Source organism: Carassius carassius, chromosome 41 (genome assembly GCF_963082965.1).
Source record: "Carassius carassius chromosome 41, fCarCar2.1, whole genome shotgun sequence".
NCBI classification, from domain to species: domain Eukaryota; kingdom Metazoa; phylum Chordata; class Actinopteri; order Cypriniformes; family Cyprinidae; genus Carassius; species Carassius carassius.
In genome coordinates this window covers 26,574,867-26,596,652 of record NC_081795.1, presented here as the reverse complement: position 1 = coordinate 26,596,652, position 21,786 = coordinate 26,574,867, and the positions used below count along the sequence as shown (strand labels likewise).

The 21,786-nt window shown below is 38.5% G+C and overlaps 1 protein-coding gene across 1 annotated transcript; it reads right to left on the bottom strand.

Moving 5' to 3' along the window:
• Window positions 1-3,489: 3,489 nt before the first annotated feature.
• LOC132123417 (caspase-8-like) lies at window positions 3,490-18,420 on the bottom strand. Its single transcript, XM_059534007.1, has 4 exons — window positions 18,115-18,420; window positions 15,400-15,505; window positions 5,633-6,071; window positions 3,490-3,625 (listed from the first exon to the last, which is right to left on the bottom strand). The coding sequence occupies exons 1-4, from the start codon at window positions 18,418-18,420 to the stop codon at window positions 3,490-3,492; spliced, it is 987 nt and encodes a 328-aa protein (XP_059389990.1).
• Window positions 18,421-21,786: the final 3,366 nt, after the last annotated feature.

The window sequence follows — 21,786 nt, the reverse complement described above, 5'->3', positions numbered from 1 at the left end:
GTGTAAACATAGATGACGTCACGGGGTTTTTAAATAAAGAACGTAGCCTTCATTTGTATGTAGGCCTAGGCAATTTATATATTTACAATACTTACTAAAATTTAATTAATATTATTTTATTGCTTTTGTATTAGTTGTTTGAAGAGTAAAAAATAATAATAATTGGTCGGTCTTAACGCAAATGGACAACCGGCAAGTTGGTCTTAAAGACCAGTTTTTTTACGTTTTTGGTATTAATATATTTTTTTTATGCAGTGGAGAAAAGGTAGCCTTAGCCTAGTATGATGCCGCGTTCCAGGCAACCCGTAACCCATGTTTTTCCAACCTTAAACCCGTGAAAGTGCACTGAAACGGCAGTCAAACCCGTGACTTCCCACCCGTGAACTCGTACTAGATCGATGTACTCCCAGTTCTGACGTCACACAGGACGCGAAACAACAATGACAGCCCCTACTGATAATACTATATAAAGCTAGTCTATATCAGCAGTGCACAATAACGGCACACACACATATATATATATTTATACATATATATATATTTTTTTTTTATTATTTTTTTTTTTTTTACTGTCATTGAATAGCACTTTGAATAGAGTGAAAAATCAACATTTTCTTTATATCTAGTGGCAGTGATCATGACGTTAGTTCAGGTAAGTACCAGTAACCTTTGTCATAGTGTCGTGGTACTGGTAAACTTTGTCTTCTACTTTGTCTTCTGTGTCATCTAGAAATAGAAGGGGACCTGAGGACGCTAGTTGGCTGATGACCCTAAATCCACAAAGTGTTTAGCCCCTAAACCCCAAAGTTTTCAGGGAAGAGAGGACTGACATCTGGCGGCTCGAGGACCTTCACTGCTGGTTTCTCAACGGATCAGAGAAAGCACGCAGAAAATGGTGAGACTGATTTTTTAAACAAATAATTGTGGAAATGAAAAAGCAAACAAAGTTTGCAAAAAAAACTTTTGCTCGCTTTCTTTCTTTGCAGAAAATGATCTGCTTTACACAAAGCTTGCTGTCTGTGAGTAAAAAAGATGAACAAACAGTCTCACTGCAGTTTATAAAGACCAGTTACATTTCAAGGTGACCAAAATCCCTTGGGTCCTCAGCCTACAACCTACCAGGAGGCTCCCCAGAGAGTCGCCCCCATCATGCCATGATATTTCTTATATTGGTAATGTTCATAAAAACATGTAAAGACTGACACGTATGCACATATCTGGCAAATTAGCGCTGAGTGACCCATTAAGAGTAACACAAGAAAATCCATTTACTGGATATAGCTGCTCCGGGTGTGTGTTCACTGCTCCGGGTGTGTGTTCACGGTGTGTGTGTGTGTTCACTGCTCCGGGTGTGTGTTCACGGTGTGTGTGTGTGTTCACTGCTCCGGGTGTGTGTTCACGGTGTGTGTGTGTGTTCACTGCTCCGGGTGTGTGTTCACGGTGTGTGTGTGTGTTCACTGCTCCGGGTGTGTGTTCACTGCTCCGGGTGTGTGTTCACGGTGTGTGTGTGTGTTCACTGCTCCGGGTGTGTGTTCACGGTGTGTGTGTGTGTGTGTTCACTGCTCCGGGTGTGTGTTCACTGCTCCGGGTGTGTGTTCACGGTGTGTGTGTGTGTGTGTGTTCACTGCTCCGGGTGTGTGTTCACGGTGTGTGTGTGTGTGTGTGTGTGTTCACTGCTCCGGGTGTGTGTTCACGGTGTGTGTGTGTGTGTGTGTGTCTGTGTGTGTTCACTGCTCCGGGTGTGTGTTCACGGTGTGTGTGTGTGTGTGTGTGTGTGTTCACTGCTCCGGGTGTGTGTTCACGGTGTGTGTGTGTTCACTGCTCCGGGTGTGTGTTCACGGTGTGTGTGTGTGTGTTCACTGCTCCGGGTGTGTGTTCACGGTGTGTGTGTGTGTGTGTTCACTGCTCCGGGTGTGTGTTCACGGTGTGTGTGTGTGTGTGTGTGTGTTCACTGCTCCGGGTGTGTGTTCACGGTGTGTGTGTGTGTTCACTGCTCCGGGTGTGTGTTCACTGCTCCGGGTGTGTGTTCACGGTGTGTGTGTGTGTTCACTGCTCCGGGTGTGTGTTCACTGCTCCGGGTGTGTGTTCACGGTGTGTGTGTGTGTTCACTGCTCCGGGTGTGTGTTCACGGTGTGTGTGTGTGTTCACTGCTCCGGGTGTGTGTTCACGGTGTGTGTGTGTGTGTTCACTGCTCCGGGTGTGTGTTCACGGTGTGTGTGTGTGTGTGTGTGTGTGTGTGTGTGTGTGTGTGTTCACTGCTCCGGGTGTGTGTTCACGGTGTGTGTGTGTGTGTTCACTGCTCCGGGTGTGTGTTCACGGTGTGTGTGTGTGTGTGTGTGTTCACTGCTCCGGGTGTGTGTTCACGGTGTGTGTGTGTGTTCACTGCTCCGGGTGTGTGTTCACGGTGTGTGTGTGTGTGTGTGTGTGTGTGTGTTCACTGCTCCGGGTGTGTGTTCACGGTGTGTGTGTGTGTGTGTGTGTGTGTGTTCACTGCTCCGGGTGTGTGTTCACGGTGTGTGTGTGTTCACTGCTCCGGGTGTGTGTTCACGGTGTGTGTGTGTGTGTGTGTGTGTGTTCACTGCTCCGGGTGTGTGTTCACGGTGTGTGTGTGTTCACTGCTCCGGGTGTGTGTTCACGGTGTGTGTGTGTGTGTGTGTGTTCACTGCTCCGGGTGTGTGTTCACGGTGTGTGTGTGTGTTCACTGCTCCGGGTGTGTGTTCACGGTGTGTGTGTGTGTGTGTGTGTGTGTGTGTGTGTGTGTGTGTGTGTGTGTGTTCACTGCTCTGGGTGTGTGTTCACGGTGTGTGTGTGTTCACGGTGTGTGTGTGTGTGTGTGTGTGTTCACTGCTCCGGGTGTGTGTTCACGGTGTGTGTGTGTGTGTGTGTGTTCACGGTGTGTGTGTGTGTGTGTTCACTGCTCCGGGTGTGTGTTCACGGTGTGTGTGTGTGTCTGTGTGTGTTCACTGCTCCGGGTGTGTGTTCACGGTGTGTGTGTGTGTTCACGGTGTGTGTGTGTGTCTGTGTGTGTTCACTGCTCCGGGTGTGTGTTCACGGTGTGTGTGTGTGTTCACGGTGTGTGTGTGTGTCTGTGTGTGTTCACTGCTCCGGGTGTGTGTTCACGGTGTGTGTGTGTGTGTGTGTTCACGGTGTGTGTGTGTGTCTGTGTGTGTGTGTGTGTTCACGGTGTGTGTGTGTGTGTGTGTGTGTGTGTGTCTGTGTTCACGGTGTGTGTAAGGATAAGGAACCTTGAATACTGGTAAGACCAGTCTGGACCTCAAATAGCTCATTATTCCCTTGAAGTACACAGTTTTGGTCCTAATTAAAAATAATAATAATAATGTAAGAACCTCCACAAAGACAGGCATATAAGAGTAAAATAACAGATTGTTTTCTTTTTTTGACATTCCCTTATAAATTATATCAAAATATCCATGAAAATGACATATTACAAGCCATGCTGACATCATATACAACTGTGTACAACAGCTTTCAGTGGCTAACTGGCCGCAGGATCAATTTCTTCGTCAGGGCAACTTCATAAATAGGCATTTGTTTCCTATTAATCATTTCCTTACTGCTTACATCCTTATTCACAGAAAGCAGGATTGTCTGGATGTCGGTACCCCTGGAACATAAAATAAATAATTGTTAAAATAAAAATAATTGGTAATACATACATACAAAAAAAATAATAATATATATATATATACAGTTTGGTCCATATATACATATATTTAGACACAAGCACAATTTTTATTATTTTAGCTGTTGAACTAAACATATTCAAGTTAGTTATCAAATATGGGTTATTGAGCTACACTGTGTACTGTACACTGAGCTTTGATTTGACGGTATTCTCATCAAAATTAATGGAAAGGTTAAAGAATTTCAGCTCTTTAATATGTACCTCCACCTTTTTCAAGAGACAATAAGTAATTGGACAGTTGACTCAAAAGCCATTTCATGGACCGATTCCTTCATCAGTTCTACATCAATAAAGCAGGTAAAAGATCTGGAGTAAATTCGAAGTGTGGCATCTGCATTTGGGAGCTGTTGATATGAACCCACATCAGCGGTCAAAGGAGCTCTTCATGCAAGTGAAAAAAATTGCATTAATGAGCTCAGAAACATAAAGGCCTGGACGTCCACGGAGAACAACAGTGATGGATAGTTGGAGGATCCTCTGCATGCTAAAGAAAAACCCTTTCACAACATCCAGCCAAGTGAAGAACAGTCTTTAGGAGACAGCCGTGTCACTTTCAAAGTCTACAATCAGGAGAAGACTTCACAAGAGCAAAACAGTTGGTACACCACAAGGTGCAAACCATTCATAAGCCTTAAGAATAGAAAGGCCAGATTAAACTTTGCCAAAAAAATATATAAAAAAGCCAGACGACTTCTGGAAAAGCATTCTTTGGATAGATGAAATTAACCTGTACCTGAATGACAAGAAGAAAACAAGTATAGAGAAGGCTCATGATCTAAAGCATACAACATTATCTGTGAAACAAGGAGGAGGCAGTGTGATGGCACGTGTCAGAAACAAGACCGGGATCCAACAGCAGGTCAAACAAACAAAAAGAAATTCAAAGTTTATAAAAAAAAAAAAAAAAAGAACACACATTCCATAGATTAATCAGCCTGATAGCAAAACTTCTGCCAAACCAGTGGTGAAGAGAGGCAGCGAGCCAGCAATTGAAAGCCACCATTGAATTTGAGAGGCTGAGCATCAGATGTGGCTGCCGGGAACACACAGGCAAGAGACAGCCAAGAATTAGCTGACCAGAATCCTAAAGGAACAGAAGGGTAAAAAGTGAGGAATGACAAAAACAGGAACACCAGACCCACTAGACTGGACAAATGATCAAAACGGGGTCAGACATGCAACAAGCACTGAAACAATCTGAGCTTCAGAATAACAGAACAATGCATGGCTTCAAGTGGCACTGGGTTACTGGTGTTTACTGGTGATGTGACAGAAGAAGCCATATGAATTCTGATGTGTACAGGGATATACTGTCTGCCCAGATTCAGCCAAATGCAGCAAAGATGATTGGACAGCGTTTCAGAATACAAATGGACAATGACCCGAAACATACAGCAAAAGCATCCCAGGGGTTTTGAAGTTAAAAAAGTGGAATGTTCTGCAATGGCCAAGTCAGTCTCCTGATCTCAACCTGACTAAGTATGCATCTCCGACAAAACTAAAGACAGAAAACCCCACAAACTTTACTGCAGCTGCAGTCTTTGGTGATGAGTTCCAGACTTCAGGCAGTCATTGTCTGCAAAGGATTCTCAACAAAATATTAAAAATGAACATTTTATTTGTGATTATATTTATTTTGCCAATTACATTTGAGCCCCTGAGAACAGGGTGACTGTGTATAAAAATGCTTGTAATTCCGAAACATTTTTTGTTCAACCACTTGAATTAATGCCTGAAGTCTGCACTTCAGTTTCATCTTGATTTTATGCCAAAATTAAGAAAATTGCATCAGTGTCCAAATATATATGGACCTAACTGTATGTATGTGCATATATATATGTGTGTGTGTGTGTGTGTGTGTGTGTTTGTGTGTGTATTTAATACGAACATAAAATTGCTTAATGAAAAACTGCTGTTTAAACTTACATTGGACAAAGTTTCTCTAGGTTTTGGCAAAGTGACTGAATAAAAAGGGTGCCATCTTTCTTTCTAAAAGACATGTGGCCGTCAGTGGTTGCCCTGGCAATAAGGAAATCTGTGTCCACCTCCATCTCGGACCCCCCATAACTTTCTTGGTAAGAGCCACCATAACGACATGCCTGTATAAAAAACAGTTTGGGCTTGCCGGCTAGCCTCTGGCAGTTAACGCCAGTAAATGGCCTCCGTATTTCATTAACAGAAACACAACTGCCATCAGTTCCACAGACTCCTCCATTACTGCCATGGGAGAGGACACAGCATACAAAGCAGTCTCCATCTACTGTCTGCCCCAGGTCTTCCAGAAGTATTGTCATTTCAGCTGCAGTTGTATTTCTGTGTTTTACCACCTCAAACCCCAGCCAGCGGAAAACTCTGTCAAGATAGTCTGGGATTGAAAAGAGAGAATATATGAGAAACTCCAGCCAGCCAGCCAGCCATAAACATTTATTTAAAAACATTTATAATAAATATTATCAATTACAATTTTATTAAAATGAAATAAACATGTCTAAATATACATTTATATACAGTACATTTACAAGTCTACATTTATAAATGTAAATATATTTGCTTTACACAGTAACTAAAAGAAAATAACTTAAAAGGGTCATGACATGGATTTTTTTTATATGTTCCTTGAGGTTCACTTATAATTTTAATAAAGTTTTTTGGCATATAAAAACAAATATATGTATGTGTGTCTAAAAACAATTAGTTTCAACATTCTGTCAGTTTTTAAGGGGCAACTTTGTGTCGATAAACAGCCACTGTTATGATTAGCTAACATCATTGTCCACTTGCTATTGCAAATGAGTAGTGACTCAAGTAGTTGTCTGTCACGTCATACAGTGTGAGAGAGAGCCACTCTGCTGCACAAACTCGTCTACCATGTGTAGCATGTTTTCATGTGTGGTTTAACTTTGAAGACTATAGAAATACAAAGATGGTTCACTCCTATACTTATGAATGGGAGAAACTGCAACGCACAACATGGTGGAATGGTATCACTTTTTAAATGAAAGAACCAATTGCTGATTGATAAATTCATTGTGTCACTTCAGTAACTGATAGAAGCTCTAGTTCCAATAGAAACCTGAGGCTAGACCAAAGCCACTAGAAGGCAAGCCTGCAACCTTTAGCCAACAAAGCATTACAGCTAATGCTAATGCTTCCGCTGTAGCAGTATGCGGGAGAAAAGACCAGAGGCCATTTTTTTTATATATGTCAATGGAGATGAGGCTCCACTATAGGCCTACTGAATAAATAGGCTTTTAGAGGAAAGAGCTTATTTAATGAATTGACAGCCTATCGGCTAATCTTCAATATGTTTTACACTAAACAATACTTTTGGATTAAACAATTTTTAGAATTTACACCCCCAAAAATGCAGTTTTATAAAATTAATCACTGACTTTTTGTGACAGGTGTTGTAGTATGTTGAGCAGAACATGAGTGGAACACAGATTTGCAAATCCCTGTTTAGTGCACATGGCCGTTGAGTGCAGTATATCAGCAAAGAGTGAATGAAATTAAGTGAGGATCCATTTGCAGTGCAGTCCATGTGCAGGTCATATGTGGTGCTGAAACATGGACTTAAAGCTGATCTCTCTTTAGTTTATTTGTTTTTGGTCAAATTTTTTTTTTATTTTTTAATGTGAAGTCATTTGACTCATTGAAATGTTTGTCTGAGGATGAAATATCGAAATGTGTTTGAATGTTTGTATGTTCAGTCTGAGTTTTCAAGTCAACCTGGTTTGAAAGTTGTTCATTTGAATGTCCGTAGTTTGATGCCTAAAATCGATTATATTAGAATATGGGCGATGTCTACGAAGGCAGATACTATTGCTATATCAGAGATGTGGTTGAAGAAGACCCTCTCAGATAATGATATTGCCATTGATGGTTACAATATATTTTGTGTAGATAAGAAGAGCAAAGGTGGGGGTATTGTTATATATGTAAATTGTAGACTAAATGCCATTTTGATAAAGTCTATGACTGTTCCTAAGTGCTTTGAAATGCTGGCTATTGATTTAACGTTAGGAAATACCAGACTAACTGTTGCCTGTTGTTATAGACCCCCTTCAGCTAATAAGGAAGCCTTATCCATACTTTCAATTGCACTTGCAGATATTGAACATGAGAAAGACATTATTTCACTCTGTGATTTGAACTGGAATTGGTTGACAGATGTATCTAAAGATTATTGTGATTCTGTAAATTTAACTCAAGTAATACATGTTCCCACTCGTCCAAACGTAAAGGACTTAAAAAAGTCCATTTTAATAGATTTGATCTTATCTAATAACCCAAATAAATGCATAAATTCTCAAATGATATAAGTGACTTTTCTTTTCTTGAAAAAGATACTATCGTCTCAATATGATTTCCCCTGGTTAAATAGAGGAATAATAATAATACTAATAATCCAAATCGTTTTTGTGGAGAGTGGAAGCTAAACCGCTTGTTGCAGGACATGGAGGCACCAATTGAATTTAACTTTTTTTAACAACAGTGGAAACTTAAATACGCTGTCAGTTTTGCTCATAAAGCTAAGAGTATTCATCATTGGTATCTGCAAAGGGTCTTGTATTTGTGTCCACTCACAATATCAACAAAACCTTGGGCTTTTGTAAAAGAGGGAAGACCAAATAATTCAAAATAATAACAAAAATTATTTCATTATGTAATCCTTAAAGATGCATTTCTCTCTAAAGGCACATCCATTGAGGATATGGCGATTCAAGTTCATCGAATTTTTGAAACATTGACTCAGAAAAGTCATTAACAAATAATTCAGATATCCCCTCACTATTCTTTACTTTTTTGTTTGATTTTTATTTCTATTATATTTTGGGGGACTGCTGTATTTTTGTGCTACGTTTAAAAATAACTAAATAAACAATATTGACATCATAATATTTTAAGAATTAAGTAAACATTACAACAATAAAACCAAGTTATATTGAAAATATCATTGATTAATATGCAGCTTGAACTGAAGCTAATTATCTCACTACAAATTAAAGAGCATAAAAAGACATTTATTTAATTTTATCGTAAAATGTACATATAGTTCCATAAATAAAACTGCTTGTGAATAGTCACGATTCATGTAACTTTATTTAGTTAGTAATAGGGCCCAAGTTAACCAATTTGGAGCCCATCATTTTTGGGGAGGCGCCTTTTAGACATGAAGACCATGTGTATTCTCATGTTCTGTTGTTGCTGCTTTTTGGTATGCATAACTAATCCCGGGAAACAAATGTTTGTATTTGTAACGTGTCACAGACACTGATCCTTTCTAATTTAATTCAATTCTAATTTAAAACAAGCAGCAATTACGGGGCCAAGCACTCCAACGGCAAATGTAGGAGCTAAGCATGGGATGGAGCAGGGGTCACCAACACGGTGCCCGCGGGCACCAGGTCGCCCCCAAGGACCACATGAGTCGCCCGCAGGCCTGTTCTAAAAATAGCACTTGGGAGCTGCATCTTAAATTAAATTTTATTCTGTTGCTATTTTTTTTAATCCCACTTGCATTTATATATATTTAAAAATGACAATATCTTAAAAATATGTTCATTATACATGAGTTTAGATAAGTTTAGGTGAACTCTGACCTACTCTAGTTCAAAAGTATTTTGCGTGAGACAAAACCAGTGCTGAGCACTGAGTGCTCGTGGAGAGTAAGCTAGAGGGCGCGTGCGCGACGAAGATGGTAGCTGAAAAACATGGCAGAAAAAAGGAAGAAAACTTATCACTTTCACAATGAATGGGAGGAGGAATTCTTTTTACGACTGTGAAAGAAACGTGCGTGTGTTTCATTTGCGGGGCGACTGTGGCGACGGCAAAGCGGCACAATGTGGAGAGACACTTCACTACGTGTCACAAAAGCTACCATGCTAACTGCCCACCGGGAAGTGCACTACGGACAGAAAAAGCCCGTGAGCTAAAGGCAGCTTTGGGTAAGCAACAGTCTTTTTTCACGAGGCCGATAAAAAAGTCACAAAAAGCAACCGAAGCCTCGTTTAGAGCTACACATTTTCTGATCAAGAAGAAAAAGGCATTTTCAGACGGAGAAGTTTGCTATGAAGGTTGCTAGCCTGTTTGGTTCAACCTATCTCTGTGAATCAGCGTTTTCTGACATGAACTTCATCAAGAACAAACACAGAACACGCCTAACTGATGCACATCTGAAAGACTCACTCACAGCTGCAGTGTCAAGTTACACACCAGATTACAATACAATGGTGAACAGCATGCAATGCCAGTCTTCCCACTAAAAAAGAAACAGATACCAGATGTTGTCAGTGGCAACATGGCAGTGCCATGGCGAAGTTTAAAATAAGGAAGAATTGCGTTCAATTTAAAAGTGTGTTAAAAAATGCTGATTTGGTCCTTAGTTCAAAATGTGACAATTTATTTAAAAATATGTAAGTTGATTTTTCTAACATTAATAACTGATAACTTTTTGAAACAACATAGTTCATAATTTGTTACAAGGGTTTGTCAGTGGCTAGTGAAAATGGGACATTTTTCCTATGAAATGTAGTGATGTAAGTGATCATCTAAAAATGTAACAATTACTGATATTAAAGTGCTGAATATTGATATCTGTTTCCCTCCTTATTGTTATTGTTGCTAATTATTGTGATAAATCATTTACGTGATTAGTGTCTTCACATTGATGTTTATTATTAATAATGTATAACTAAAGGCAAACTGAGCAAATTTGTTATTTCAGAAGAGCGTATCAAACTGGTAGCCCTTCGTATGACTCAGTAACCATGAAGTAGCTCTCAGTTTCAAAAAGGTTGGTGACCCCTGGGATGGAGCATCACACCAAATGCATTAATGAGCAATAACAGCAATTTTAGGATTATTGTAATTGAAATGGCTAAAAAAAATCATAAATACCACCTCTAGTAGCATGATTACTTAGCTTATCAAGTTTGACCAATAGGTGGCACTGTTATAAAATCAATTTGGTGTACTCTGTGTGAATTTTCAATGACACACACAAAGTTTGGTGTTAATTTGCCAAAGCATTCCAGAGATACAGCCTCAAGTGTCATTTTGTTATTGTACCTCAAATTCGTCGCTGTGGTATGTGAAAACGGTTTTGTCTATCAACACAAAATCCATAACTTTGTGTCAGCATAGTCTGAAGATCATCTGATTCGAATTTGGTGAAAATCGGACATACGGTTGATGAGGAGTTTGAAAAAGTAGGTTTTCAACATAAATCCAACATAAATGGTGGACCGGAAATTCAGCATCCACTGGCTTAATTGGTATCTATGTTATCGGCATAAGCCAGGGAATATTTTGAGCCCAATTTTATTCAAATAGGCTAATGCAATAAAAAGTTTTTTAAAAGTTTTTTACACATTTTTAAAAGTGTAATTATTCATGGTTAATGAATGGTTTATTACTCTTGACCAATAGGTGGCGCTGTTACCAAGTTTATGTGGCATGGTCAGTGTGAGGTGGCGATGAAACGTACAAAGTTTGGTGCAAATATGTTAAAGCATTGCAGAGATACAACCTCAAATGCATTTTTGCACCGTTCCAGCAAATTCGTTGATGCGCTAAATGAGAACCGTTTCGTATATCGACACGAAATCCATAAGTTTTTGCCAGCATGGTCTGAAGATGATTCACGTCAAATTTGGTGAAAATCGGACTAACGGTCTAGGAGGAGTTCGAAAAAGTAGGTTTTCAACATTAATCAAAATGGCGGACAGGAAGTATTACCAATTTTTGCATAATTGGTATCAATGCTCTCGGCATGACCCAGAGAATATAGGGAGACCATTTTAATTTTAATAGTCTAATTTATTCAAAAGTTATTAGCATTTTTGTGATATTTCATTATAACTCTTGACCACAAGGTGGCGCTGCCACCAAACTTTTTGAGTACCTTCAGGGCACGGAGATGAATATTTTTGTAATTATTTTCGTAACGATATGATGCTGCGTTAAAAAAATGCAGCATTTTAAAACATAATTCAAAATGGCCGACGGCTAAAATGGCCAACACGGGAAAATTGGATATCATACGACTCGACATGACTCACTGAATCTAAAGAGACCAGTTTTGTGATTTTTGGCCAAACCATTCAGAAGTTATAAGCCAAAATATGCATTTTTCATATCTTCTGACCACTAGGTGGCGCTGCGTCGAAACACTGCAGGTAGTCTCAGGTCATGGTTACTATAACAAACACCAAGTTTGGTCTCAATATGCCAAACCGTTGCCGAGATATAGCCTCACGTGTATTTTTGCGTGCTTTTCGTCAAATTTGTTCACGTGTCATTCGAGAACGGTTGGATGAATCAACTTGAATTCCATAACTTTTGGCCAGCATGGTCTGAAGATGATCTGAGCCAATTTTCGTGGCAATCGGACTAACCGTCTAGGACGAGTTTGAAAAAGTAGGTTTTTAAAAAAATTGAAAATAGCGAAAAAACTAAACATTGCGATTTTTGAATTTTGGGGTTCATTCGACTTGGCATGAGCCAAGGATTCAGAGGAAAAAAGAATTTCCATTTTCTGGCTTACGGTTCAAAAGATATTAGCATAAAAATATTGAAATTTTGGACAAGTGGTGGCGCTAGAGTGTTGGAGTTAGGGACTTCAAATTTGCTGTAGTTAATGATGGGACTGGCCTCTATCAGTGTGCCAAATTATACAACTTTCCCGCAATCGGTTCTATGGGCTGCCATAGACTAGCGGCGGAAGAAGAAGAAGAAGAATAACGCCAACGATTACAATAGGTGCCTACGCACCTTCGGTGCTTGGCCCCTAATAAGAATGGGAACAGATACAATAGGGTACTACGCACCTTCGATGCTTGGCCCCTAATAATAAGAACGGGAACAGATACAATAGGGTCCTACGCACCTTCGGTGCTTGGCCCCTAAATATAGCTGCAAGCAGCAATTACGGGTCCAAGAACTGCAGCAGCAAATTTAGGAACTAAACATGGCATGGAGCATCACACAAAGTCCAACAATGAGCAATTAAACCAATTTTAGGATGATTGTAATTGAAATGGCTGAAAAATCATAAATACAACCACTAGTAATAAGATTAAATGGCCTATCACTTTTGACCAACAGGTGGCACTGTAATCAAATAATTTTGGTGTGTTCTGTGTGAGATGACAATAACACAAACAAAGTTTGGTGTCAATATGATAAAGCATTGCAAAGATACAACTTGAAGTGTCATTCTGGCATCATGGCTCGAATTCGTCGCTGTGGTATACGAATATAATTTTGTCTATCGACACGAAATCCATAACATTTTGTCAGCACAGTCTGAAGATCATTTGATTTAAATTTGGTGAAAAACGGACATACGGTTGATGAGGAGTTCGAAAAAAAAGCTTTTCAACATAAATCAAAATAGCGGACCGGAAATTCAGCTTAATCTGACATATTTGGTATCTATGTTGTCGGCATAAGCCAGGAAATATTTTGAGACCAGTTTCATTGCAATAGGCTAATGCATTAAAAAGTTATTAGCATTTTTATAAGTGTAATTATTCATAGTTAATGAATGGTTCATTACTCTTGACCAATAGATGGCGCTGTTACCAAATTTATGTGGCATGGTCAGAGTGAGGTGCCGATGACACATACAAAGTTTGGTGCAAATATGTCAAAGCGTTGCTGAGATACAGCCTCAAATGCATTTTTGCACCGTTCCAGCAAATTCGTTGATGCACTAAATGAGAACCGTTTCGTATATCGACACGAAATTCATAACTTTTTGCCAGCATGGTCTGAAGATGATCCAGGTCAAGTTTGGTGAAAATCGGACTAACAGTCTAGGAGGAGTTCGAAAAAGTAGGTTTTCAACATTAATCAAAATGGCGGACAGGAAGTATGGCCAATTTTTGCATAATTGGTATCGATGCTCTCGGCATAAGCCACAGAATATAGAGAGACGATTTTCATTTAAATAGTCTAATTTATTCAAAAGTTATTAGCATTTTTGTGATATTTCATTATAACTCTTGACCACAAGGTGGCACTACCACCAATCTTTTTGAGTACCTTCAGGGCATGGAGCCGAACATTTTTGTAATTATTTTCGTAACAATACGGTAATGCGTTCAAAAAATACAGCATTTTAAAGCGCAATTCAAAATGGCCGACGACTAAAATGGCTGACACGGAAAAATTGGATATCATTCGACTCGACATGACCCACCGAATCTAAAGAGACCAGTTTTGTGATTTTTGGCCAAACCATTCGGAAAATATAAGCAAAAATATGCATTTTTCATATCTCCTGACCACTATGTGGCACTGCGTCGAAACACTGCAGGTAGGCTCAGGACATGCTTGTTATAACACACACCAAGTTTGGTCTCAATATGCCAAACCGTTGCCGAGATATATCCTCACATGCATTTTTGCGTGCTTTTCGTCAAATTTGTTTACGTGTCATTCGACAACGGTTGGACGAATCAACTTGAATTCCATAACTTTTAGCCAGCATGGTCTGAAGATGATATGAGCCAATTTTCGTGAAAATCGAACTAACCGTCTAGGACGAGTTCGAAAAAGTAGGTTTTTCAAAAAAATTTAAATAGCGAAAAAACTACACCTTGCGATTTTTGAATTTTGGGGTTCATTCGACTTGGCATAAGCCAAGGATTCAGAGGAAAAAAGAATTTCATGGAATTTTCTGGCTTACGGTTCAAAAGTTATTAGCATACAAACATTGAAAGTTTGGACAAGTGGTGGCGCTAGAGAGTAGGAGTTAGAGACTTCAAATTTGCTATAGTTAATGTTGGGGCTGTCCTCTATCAGTGTGCCAAATTATACAACTTTCCCGCAATCGGTTCTATGGGCTGCCATAGACTTGCGGCGGAAGAAGAAGAAGAAGAAGCAGAATAATAACGCCAACGATTACAATAGGTGAGTTTTTGTGACATTTCCCGTGTTCACAGTCGGTTGAAAAACTTATAAGATTTTAAAAACCTTTTAGTGTGTACCCAGCATTACTCATTATTATACCCCCTTTGATTTAGTGCTTGTTTGTCAGTTGTTGTTTGCTGTCTTGGATTTCTGGTCTTGCTCCTGCTCAGTGTTCCTTTATTTGTTTTCACGCTTTGTCAATAAACTACTTGCATTTGGATCCACCTCACCTTGTCTATGTCCCAGCATAATAGCAGTGGTAAAGGGAGTTGTCAAAATTATGTCATCAGAAAAGAAGTGCCATTCCAGTGCTTTCCAGAATTTGATTAAAGATTATCAAGCTTTTTTTAATGTTGATTTACGCTTTTTAAAAAGGCACGCAGAGTGTAATGTCATGTTACAACCGTTGCTGTGTCTGTAGATGTTTTGAGTGCGCAATGTCAAGTGCGACCTGGACTAAATGCCAGTGGGCAAGGCCTATGGTACAATGGTGTAAAGCCATTAATTGACGTCGTGTTATAAAAATAAGCATACGAAAAATAATTTACTTGTGTGACATCACAAATTGTATTGTATCCAAATGAGCCATTTGGAGCTTGATTAAATAATTGCTTTGTTTACAATAAGGAAGGAATTTTAAGATATGAAACTAACAGTATGTTTTACAAAGTCCTCTTATGTCAAAAAATAAAGGCAAATTTGATTTCTCATGTCATGACCCCTTTGAAATATCTAATGCTTACTGCCTAAATACAATAAACAAACAAACAAACTTTGGTCCTCATCTGATCCCCTTCTTTCAGGCAAGTTCATAAATTGTACATTATTGATGATTATGCAGATACCACGTGGAATTCGTGTCATCTTGTATGCAGTCACCTAATATAAAAACACATATAGGCACATAAGTCGAACAGAACATACTTGACTGCAGAATTTACAGACACTAAGGGTGTGTTCACACTTGTAGTCTGGTTCTCTTGGTTCATTCGGTCCGGACAAAAAAAATAAACAATACATTTTGTACTGGTTCGCTTAGCATTCATACTGCTTGGCATTTTTGACAGAAAACCTAAAGATACCAAACCTAAAGGCTTAGTGACACATTCACAACCTGATTGGTTGGATATAATGACATATATTTTGTGACAGAACTCACCGAACACACCAAACCAAAGCTGTGTTCAATTTAAAGCGGTGCTGTGCAGACCAACCGGTGTATGACATCAAAGTACTCATTCACAGATAAGTATGCTCAATGCCACTTTAAATCGAATACACATAATGTTGTCTGCTGGACTAAGTGCGATCATTGCTGTGTGAACTTATTTTTTTATTTTCACCACCTGCGAACTCAGCTCATAAAAGGCATTTTATCTCCTCATTGCTCTACGTTTGCACTCTGCTCATTTTGTTTTGGATACACCGCTCGTTCCGTGTCGTCAAATCATGTCTCATAGTTTTGCCACTTGTTATTACTTCCTGTTTTTGGTTCATTTTAAAGTATTTGGTCCATCCCACTGTGCAAAGTTACGTCCAGTGGACGTCTTTTTATGTCTTTGCAGACGTTGAAAAGACGTCCACTGAGGAGCCAGAATGAAAGTTTTTATGACGTCTTTTTTTGACGTCTTCTGTACGTCCAATTTAGACGTTCACAGAACCTCCTTACAAGGTTAAAAACTAGTTCAAAAGTGGTCAGCGGAAATATTTTCAACATCATTTAATTTATACTGTTTCGGGACCAAATCAACAGTTTCAGGATGCATTAGATTTAGATGTTATTTCAATGTAATTTCCAGACACTGTGTTTGTCCTAAAATCAAGAAAATAAAATAATCTTCATGAAATAATGAAATAACTGATGATTGAGCATGTGGTAAAATCAACTGCAAATCAAAGACATTAAATCTCTAAAGATCTCAGCAGAGGAGGATCAATTTACATCATTTACATCAACATCATTTGAAGTCACCATTGTGGTGGACAGTGTTTGGTTTAGTTGGGATCTTGGTCCTCATACTTCTTGTGTTAGCTTGTCTCTGGCTGTTGTAACTGTGTGTTATAAAACACTCTTATCGTGGCAGAGAGCATTAAAATCAAGTGTTATCATCTTGCTTTTAATGGTGATTAAACTATAGCACAATAAGTTATTAATGTTTTGTTGCAACTATGTATTTATTTTCATGGACAGACACGTTGTAGAAAAAAAGAATGTACTTATTTTTAAGAAACACATCATGTCGTCACACACAGACATCAAGATTGTGGATATGCATCACATCAATGGTGACAATTAAAACAAAAAGGTCTGGAAAATAAGGATGAGTTTGTGCTATGAAGCGGTTTTGATTGTCACCATTGTTGTAATGCATATGCTAAATCTAGATGAGTTTCAGAAGATTTCGCTCTTGGTGCCTGTACTCCAGAGTCAAAAGGTTTAGGAGACATATGCAAACATAACAACACTTATTTCATGACCTCAGATACTTGTAATGTGATGACTTTATCATCACCAACAAAGAGCTGATAACACCTGAGCTTTCTTAAACTTGTCTTTCTTTACTACAACAACAGTGTTTCACAAACACACAGTTATAACAGCCAGAGACAAGCTAACACAAGAAGAATGAGGACCAAGATCCCAACTAAACCAAACACTGTCCACCACAATGGTGACTTCAAATGAATCAAATATCAACATTTAAACCTCTGTTAATTCTCAATAAGAGCTTCTCTAGATGTCTGACAGAAATAAAGTCAATCTAATGAGTGAAGCTGTTTGTGAAGATGTTTGATCCTCCTCTGCTGAGATCTTCAGAGATTTAATGTCTTTGATTTGCAGTTGATTTTACCAAATGGTCAATTGTCAGTTATTTCATTATTTCATGAAGATTATTTTATTTTCTTGATTTTAGGACAAACACAGTTTCTGGAAATTACATTGAAATAACATGAGTCTAAATCTAATGCATCCTGAGATTGTTGATTTGGTCCAGAAACAGTATAAATGATGTCTAAATGAACCTTAAATGATGTTGAAATATTTCCGCTGACCACTTTTGAACTAGTTTTTAACCTTGTAAGGAGGTTCTGTGAACGTCTAAATCGGACGTACAGAAGACGTCAAAAAAAGACGTCATAAAAACTTTCATTCTGGCTCCTCAGTGGACGTCTTTTCAACGTCTGCAAAGACATAAAAAGACGTCCTCAAGACGTCAACTGGACCTAACTTTGCCCAGTGGGATGTTGCATTCAAATTTCATTCAAACTACACCAGATTTTGTTAAGAAGAGGACCGACACCCATCTTTTTAGTGGTCGTCCATTTTTTTTTTGGTGTGAACAAGGGTTTGGTTGGGATGGAATCAACTTTCACACTTACTCAAACGAACCATTACTAACAGAGGAATCACACCAGAGTTTGTTTTAATGGAACCAAACATGACAAGTGTGAACACACCCTTATATGAACATCAATATGAACGTCACCTCTTGCAATTGACAAGCCAAAATGGCATGATTCTTTAATGCTGGAAAATTTTCCAACATATGATCCTGTCCTAAAAGGTCTATGAATTGGCGACATATTTCCTCCCCTTTTCCCATGATTTTGTCAAGTAGTTTGATGACTCTCCTCTCTTTTTCAGGAATATCGGAGAGATTTGTGTAGTCACGCTGAGTAATAAGTTTAGCCTGCTGCACATATTGCAAGATTAGATCATGCTCTACAGATAAAGTCTCCAAGAGGAAGACTTTATTTTGGCAAATTCTGTCCAAAAATTTTTTTTTGTCCATAGTACAAAATCAACACTGATGAGCTGGAAAGAAGAAAAACAGAGATATTATTTTGTTATTAATTGTTGGCAGAGCTTCTTCAGTACCGTAAATTGTTCATATTCTCTTCAAAGAAAGAAGTTTAATTCAGGCAGCAGTTAATAACACATTCAAAATGGGCTAAAACCACAAATGCACTACATACATGTTTTACAGCCATACTTCCACAACACTTAAATGTTTATCGACCTACAAACACACTTAGACACTCATGAAACAACTGTAAGCAACTGTAACATCTTTTGTCAGAGAACCAAGAAACAGCAGAGAGGACCGGTATACTAAGGTCTTTTTTAACGGACCAGTGTAACCTTTTATATGTTTAGTTGACTGTTTATTTTGATAATGAACAAACTGCGATGCAAGTTTGAATCGCTAGAAAATAAGTGTGTGCCAGGCTTCAGCGCGATCGAAACAGCGGAGACATACAAAAAAAAATAAAATAAAAAACTTTTTCGCAAAAAGTCAAGTCACTTGATTTTAGAAAAACAGAGACCACCGCCCACAGCCGGTGCTAGAAGTAAGAATTCAATACAATTTCTCCATTGAGAGTTGTGGTATAAGCCCATAAAAACGTAACCATTCATGGACTTAAAAGCAGCTACGGCTGTACTAAGCGATAGTATATGCTCATATAAACGCCAAAAGTTAATGGGGCACTAACCTTGTTTTGAGATAAATGCCTTTTATTCACGATGTCTTGGCTAAGTACTTCATTACCCACAATCCCACAATCCCACAGTGATGCATCTGATTGGTGGAACTCATGTAACTGTCTGGTTAAACGAAGGTTTGTGAAGACTGAAGATCATTAATAAAAATAAATAAATAAAAACCTGTGTTACGTTTTTGCAGGTAGACTTATCAGTGCAATCATGATCTCCTTGGCTGCCATGATGACTTTTTTCAAGGAGGAAAACAAAAGTGTTCAAAGGGGTGAAACCACTTCAGATAGGGTCATGTAACGTTAGTTGAGTGTAGCGTGTCTGAGGGTCAGCTTGTGGGTTTTGTAAGAGCCAGCATGAGGGACAAGACCTACAAAGTTTTGGTGAGTTTTGCACTTTAGCTAGGCTACTGTAGAGTCATATCAAGCATTTTATGATGCCACTGTCAAAACAATATTTAGCCTAGGCATACCTCTTCATGCATTAACTGTGTAATAATTCATGGCAAGTTACTAAACTGAATATGATGGTGGTCTAATCAGACCAGAGACAATTTATAAGAGACATGCCACTTCCTCAATCCTCAGTCCAACTATATAAGGAAAACCCGTAACGGCAAAGATGGTGGTTGTATGCACATGTCCCGCCCCTCCCGCTGGAAAGCCAATCATCTGCTTTTAACAGTCAAGCCGGGAAACATTTAAGCCAATCGTCTGGTTCCACTGACGTATGCGCACAGTTGAGGAACCCTTGCGCATGCATAGTAAATGTATTACCTGTGGGGAAAAGGGGTTTAAACCTTACTTTGGGGCAAAGTCATCAACATTTTTCAGCGTTTTTATCATATTTTACTGCTGTTTCTATACATGCAGTTTTTATGTCCCAGTGACCAGTGAAAGTGCAGTTCTGACTCTCTGCCCATTAATTTAGATAGGAGCTGGTCTTGTTATTCTGAAAAAGCTGCCCGGAGGCGTTCCCAAGATGGCGGCCGAGCGGCACGACTTGCCTAAAAGGACTTTGATCAGACTGGTGGCGTCGTGCACTTTCTGGTTTGCTGACCATCACTTGTTAATTTTCACTTGCTGTGGATATTAAGAAAATACATTAAATGTTATTAAAATTAAGGATGAACTATAACTTAATGAATAAAATGTGCATGGACCACAAGTGGGAAATTGTTGAGGCATTTGTCAGCAACCTGCCCGTGGGCCGCTGAAACTGAAACAATATAAAATACACAATGATAAATATAAAATTCAATACACAATACCTATATTAAACTATTATTTACACGATTACTACTGAAAGAACTGCTATTAACGGCACATTCACTATATAAAATTCACTGGAGGAAAAAGTTCATGTGGCCATCGTCAGATTTGAAGTCGCTCAAAAGGCTCTTTCGCAGTTGTGGCTTCAGTCGAGTTCAGTGAGGCGTGGTGGTTTATGGGATGAGTAGTTCCTTCCCTCGGAAATTAAAATATGTACACAGTCTTGTACCTTTTACTTTTTTGGGATTTTCTCTTCGTTTTTTTCACACTGTATGCTTATGAGTTCAGGCGTAGCTGGTTATCCACAGACATGCACCAAAACTCTTTAGATACAGATTTTTCTAAACATCAATGGGAGAAATCAATGGGAAATTTACTTCTGGCACCTAAGCGCTCTCGGGGTGTGATGCTCTATTTAACCCTTTTTTAAATTATCGAAAGATATGTATTTGGATGCTGTAAAAGCAGAGAATTACAGCTTATTTAATTTGTCAAAACACAAGTGTTCTTGCTAAAAAGGTATTGCAGCTGTTAAAAATAAAATATACAAACTAAAAGTATTAAACAGAGGGTCAAGTGCTCAACTAAAGCAAACACCTTTTCACTATAATGGTGACTTCAAATGAATATATATATATATATATATATATATATATATAAAGTTGAGCTAAACCCATTACTTCTCAGAAACAACTCATAAAAGAAATCAAGTCAATATAGGCTGTGTTTTCTAAAAGCATTGTAAGTCTAAGTAGATCACAGACCCATTGTCACCAGTGTTTACTGATAAGTTACTAATTATTGCAGAACCTTAATTTTCTGTAAAGATGCTTTGCAACAATTTGTATCGTAAAAAGCACTACACAAGTAAACTTGAATTGAATTAAACTCTTTGATCAACTTGCTTTTTGTCATGCTTTTTCTGGAGTTAATTATTCATCCTCTAATCAATTGAAACACAATGGCTGACATGAGATGACTTAATAGTAGAAATGAATGTAAATGGAAGATAAAAAGTTGTCAGTTGAAACGTGACTGAAACATTTGAAATAAAATAATTATTTATTAGATTGAATTAAGAAAATAAGCCAAATTAGGCTACATGAACAAACTTTGATATTGAAAACTATATATAGTTTATATACTTTTTTTTAAAAAAGTAAATAAAACTGTCAGTGCAAAATGATAACTAAATTTTTTTGGTTTAAAAACAAACTTTGGTACTGAAAATTTTAATGTTCACCTTACTTTCATAATGTTATTCCAAGTAAACTTTGTAAGCTCAAATAACTAAATCTGTCAAGTTAGGAGTGTATAATCCCAGCCAACATTTCCATGTGGGCCCCATTTGGGTTTTTGATGGGCTGTCAGTTGGGCCCTGCATGGGCAAC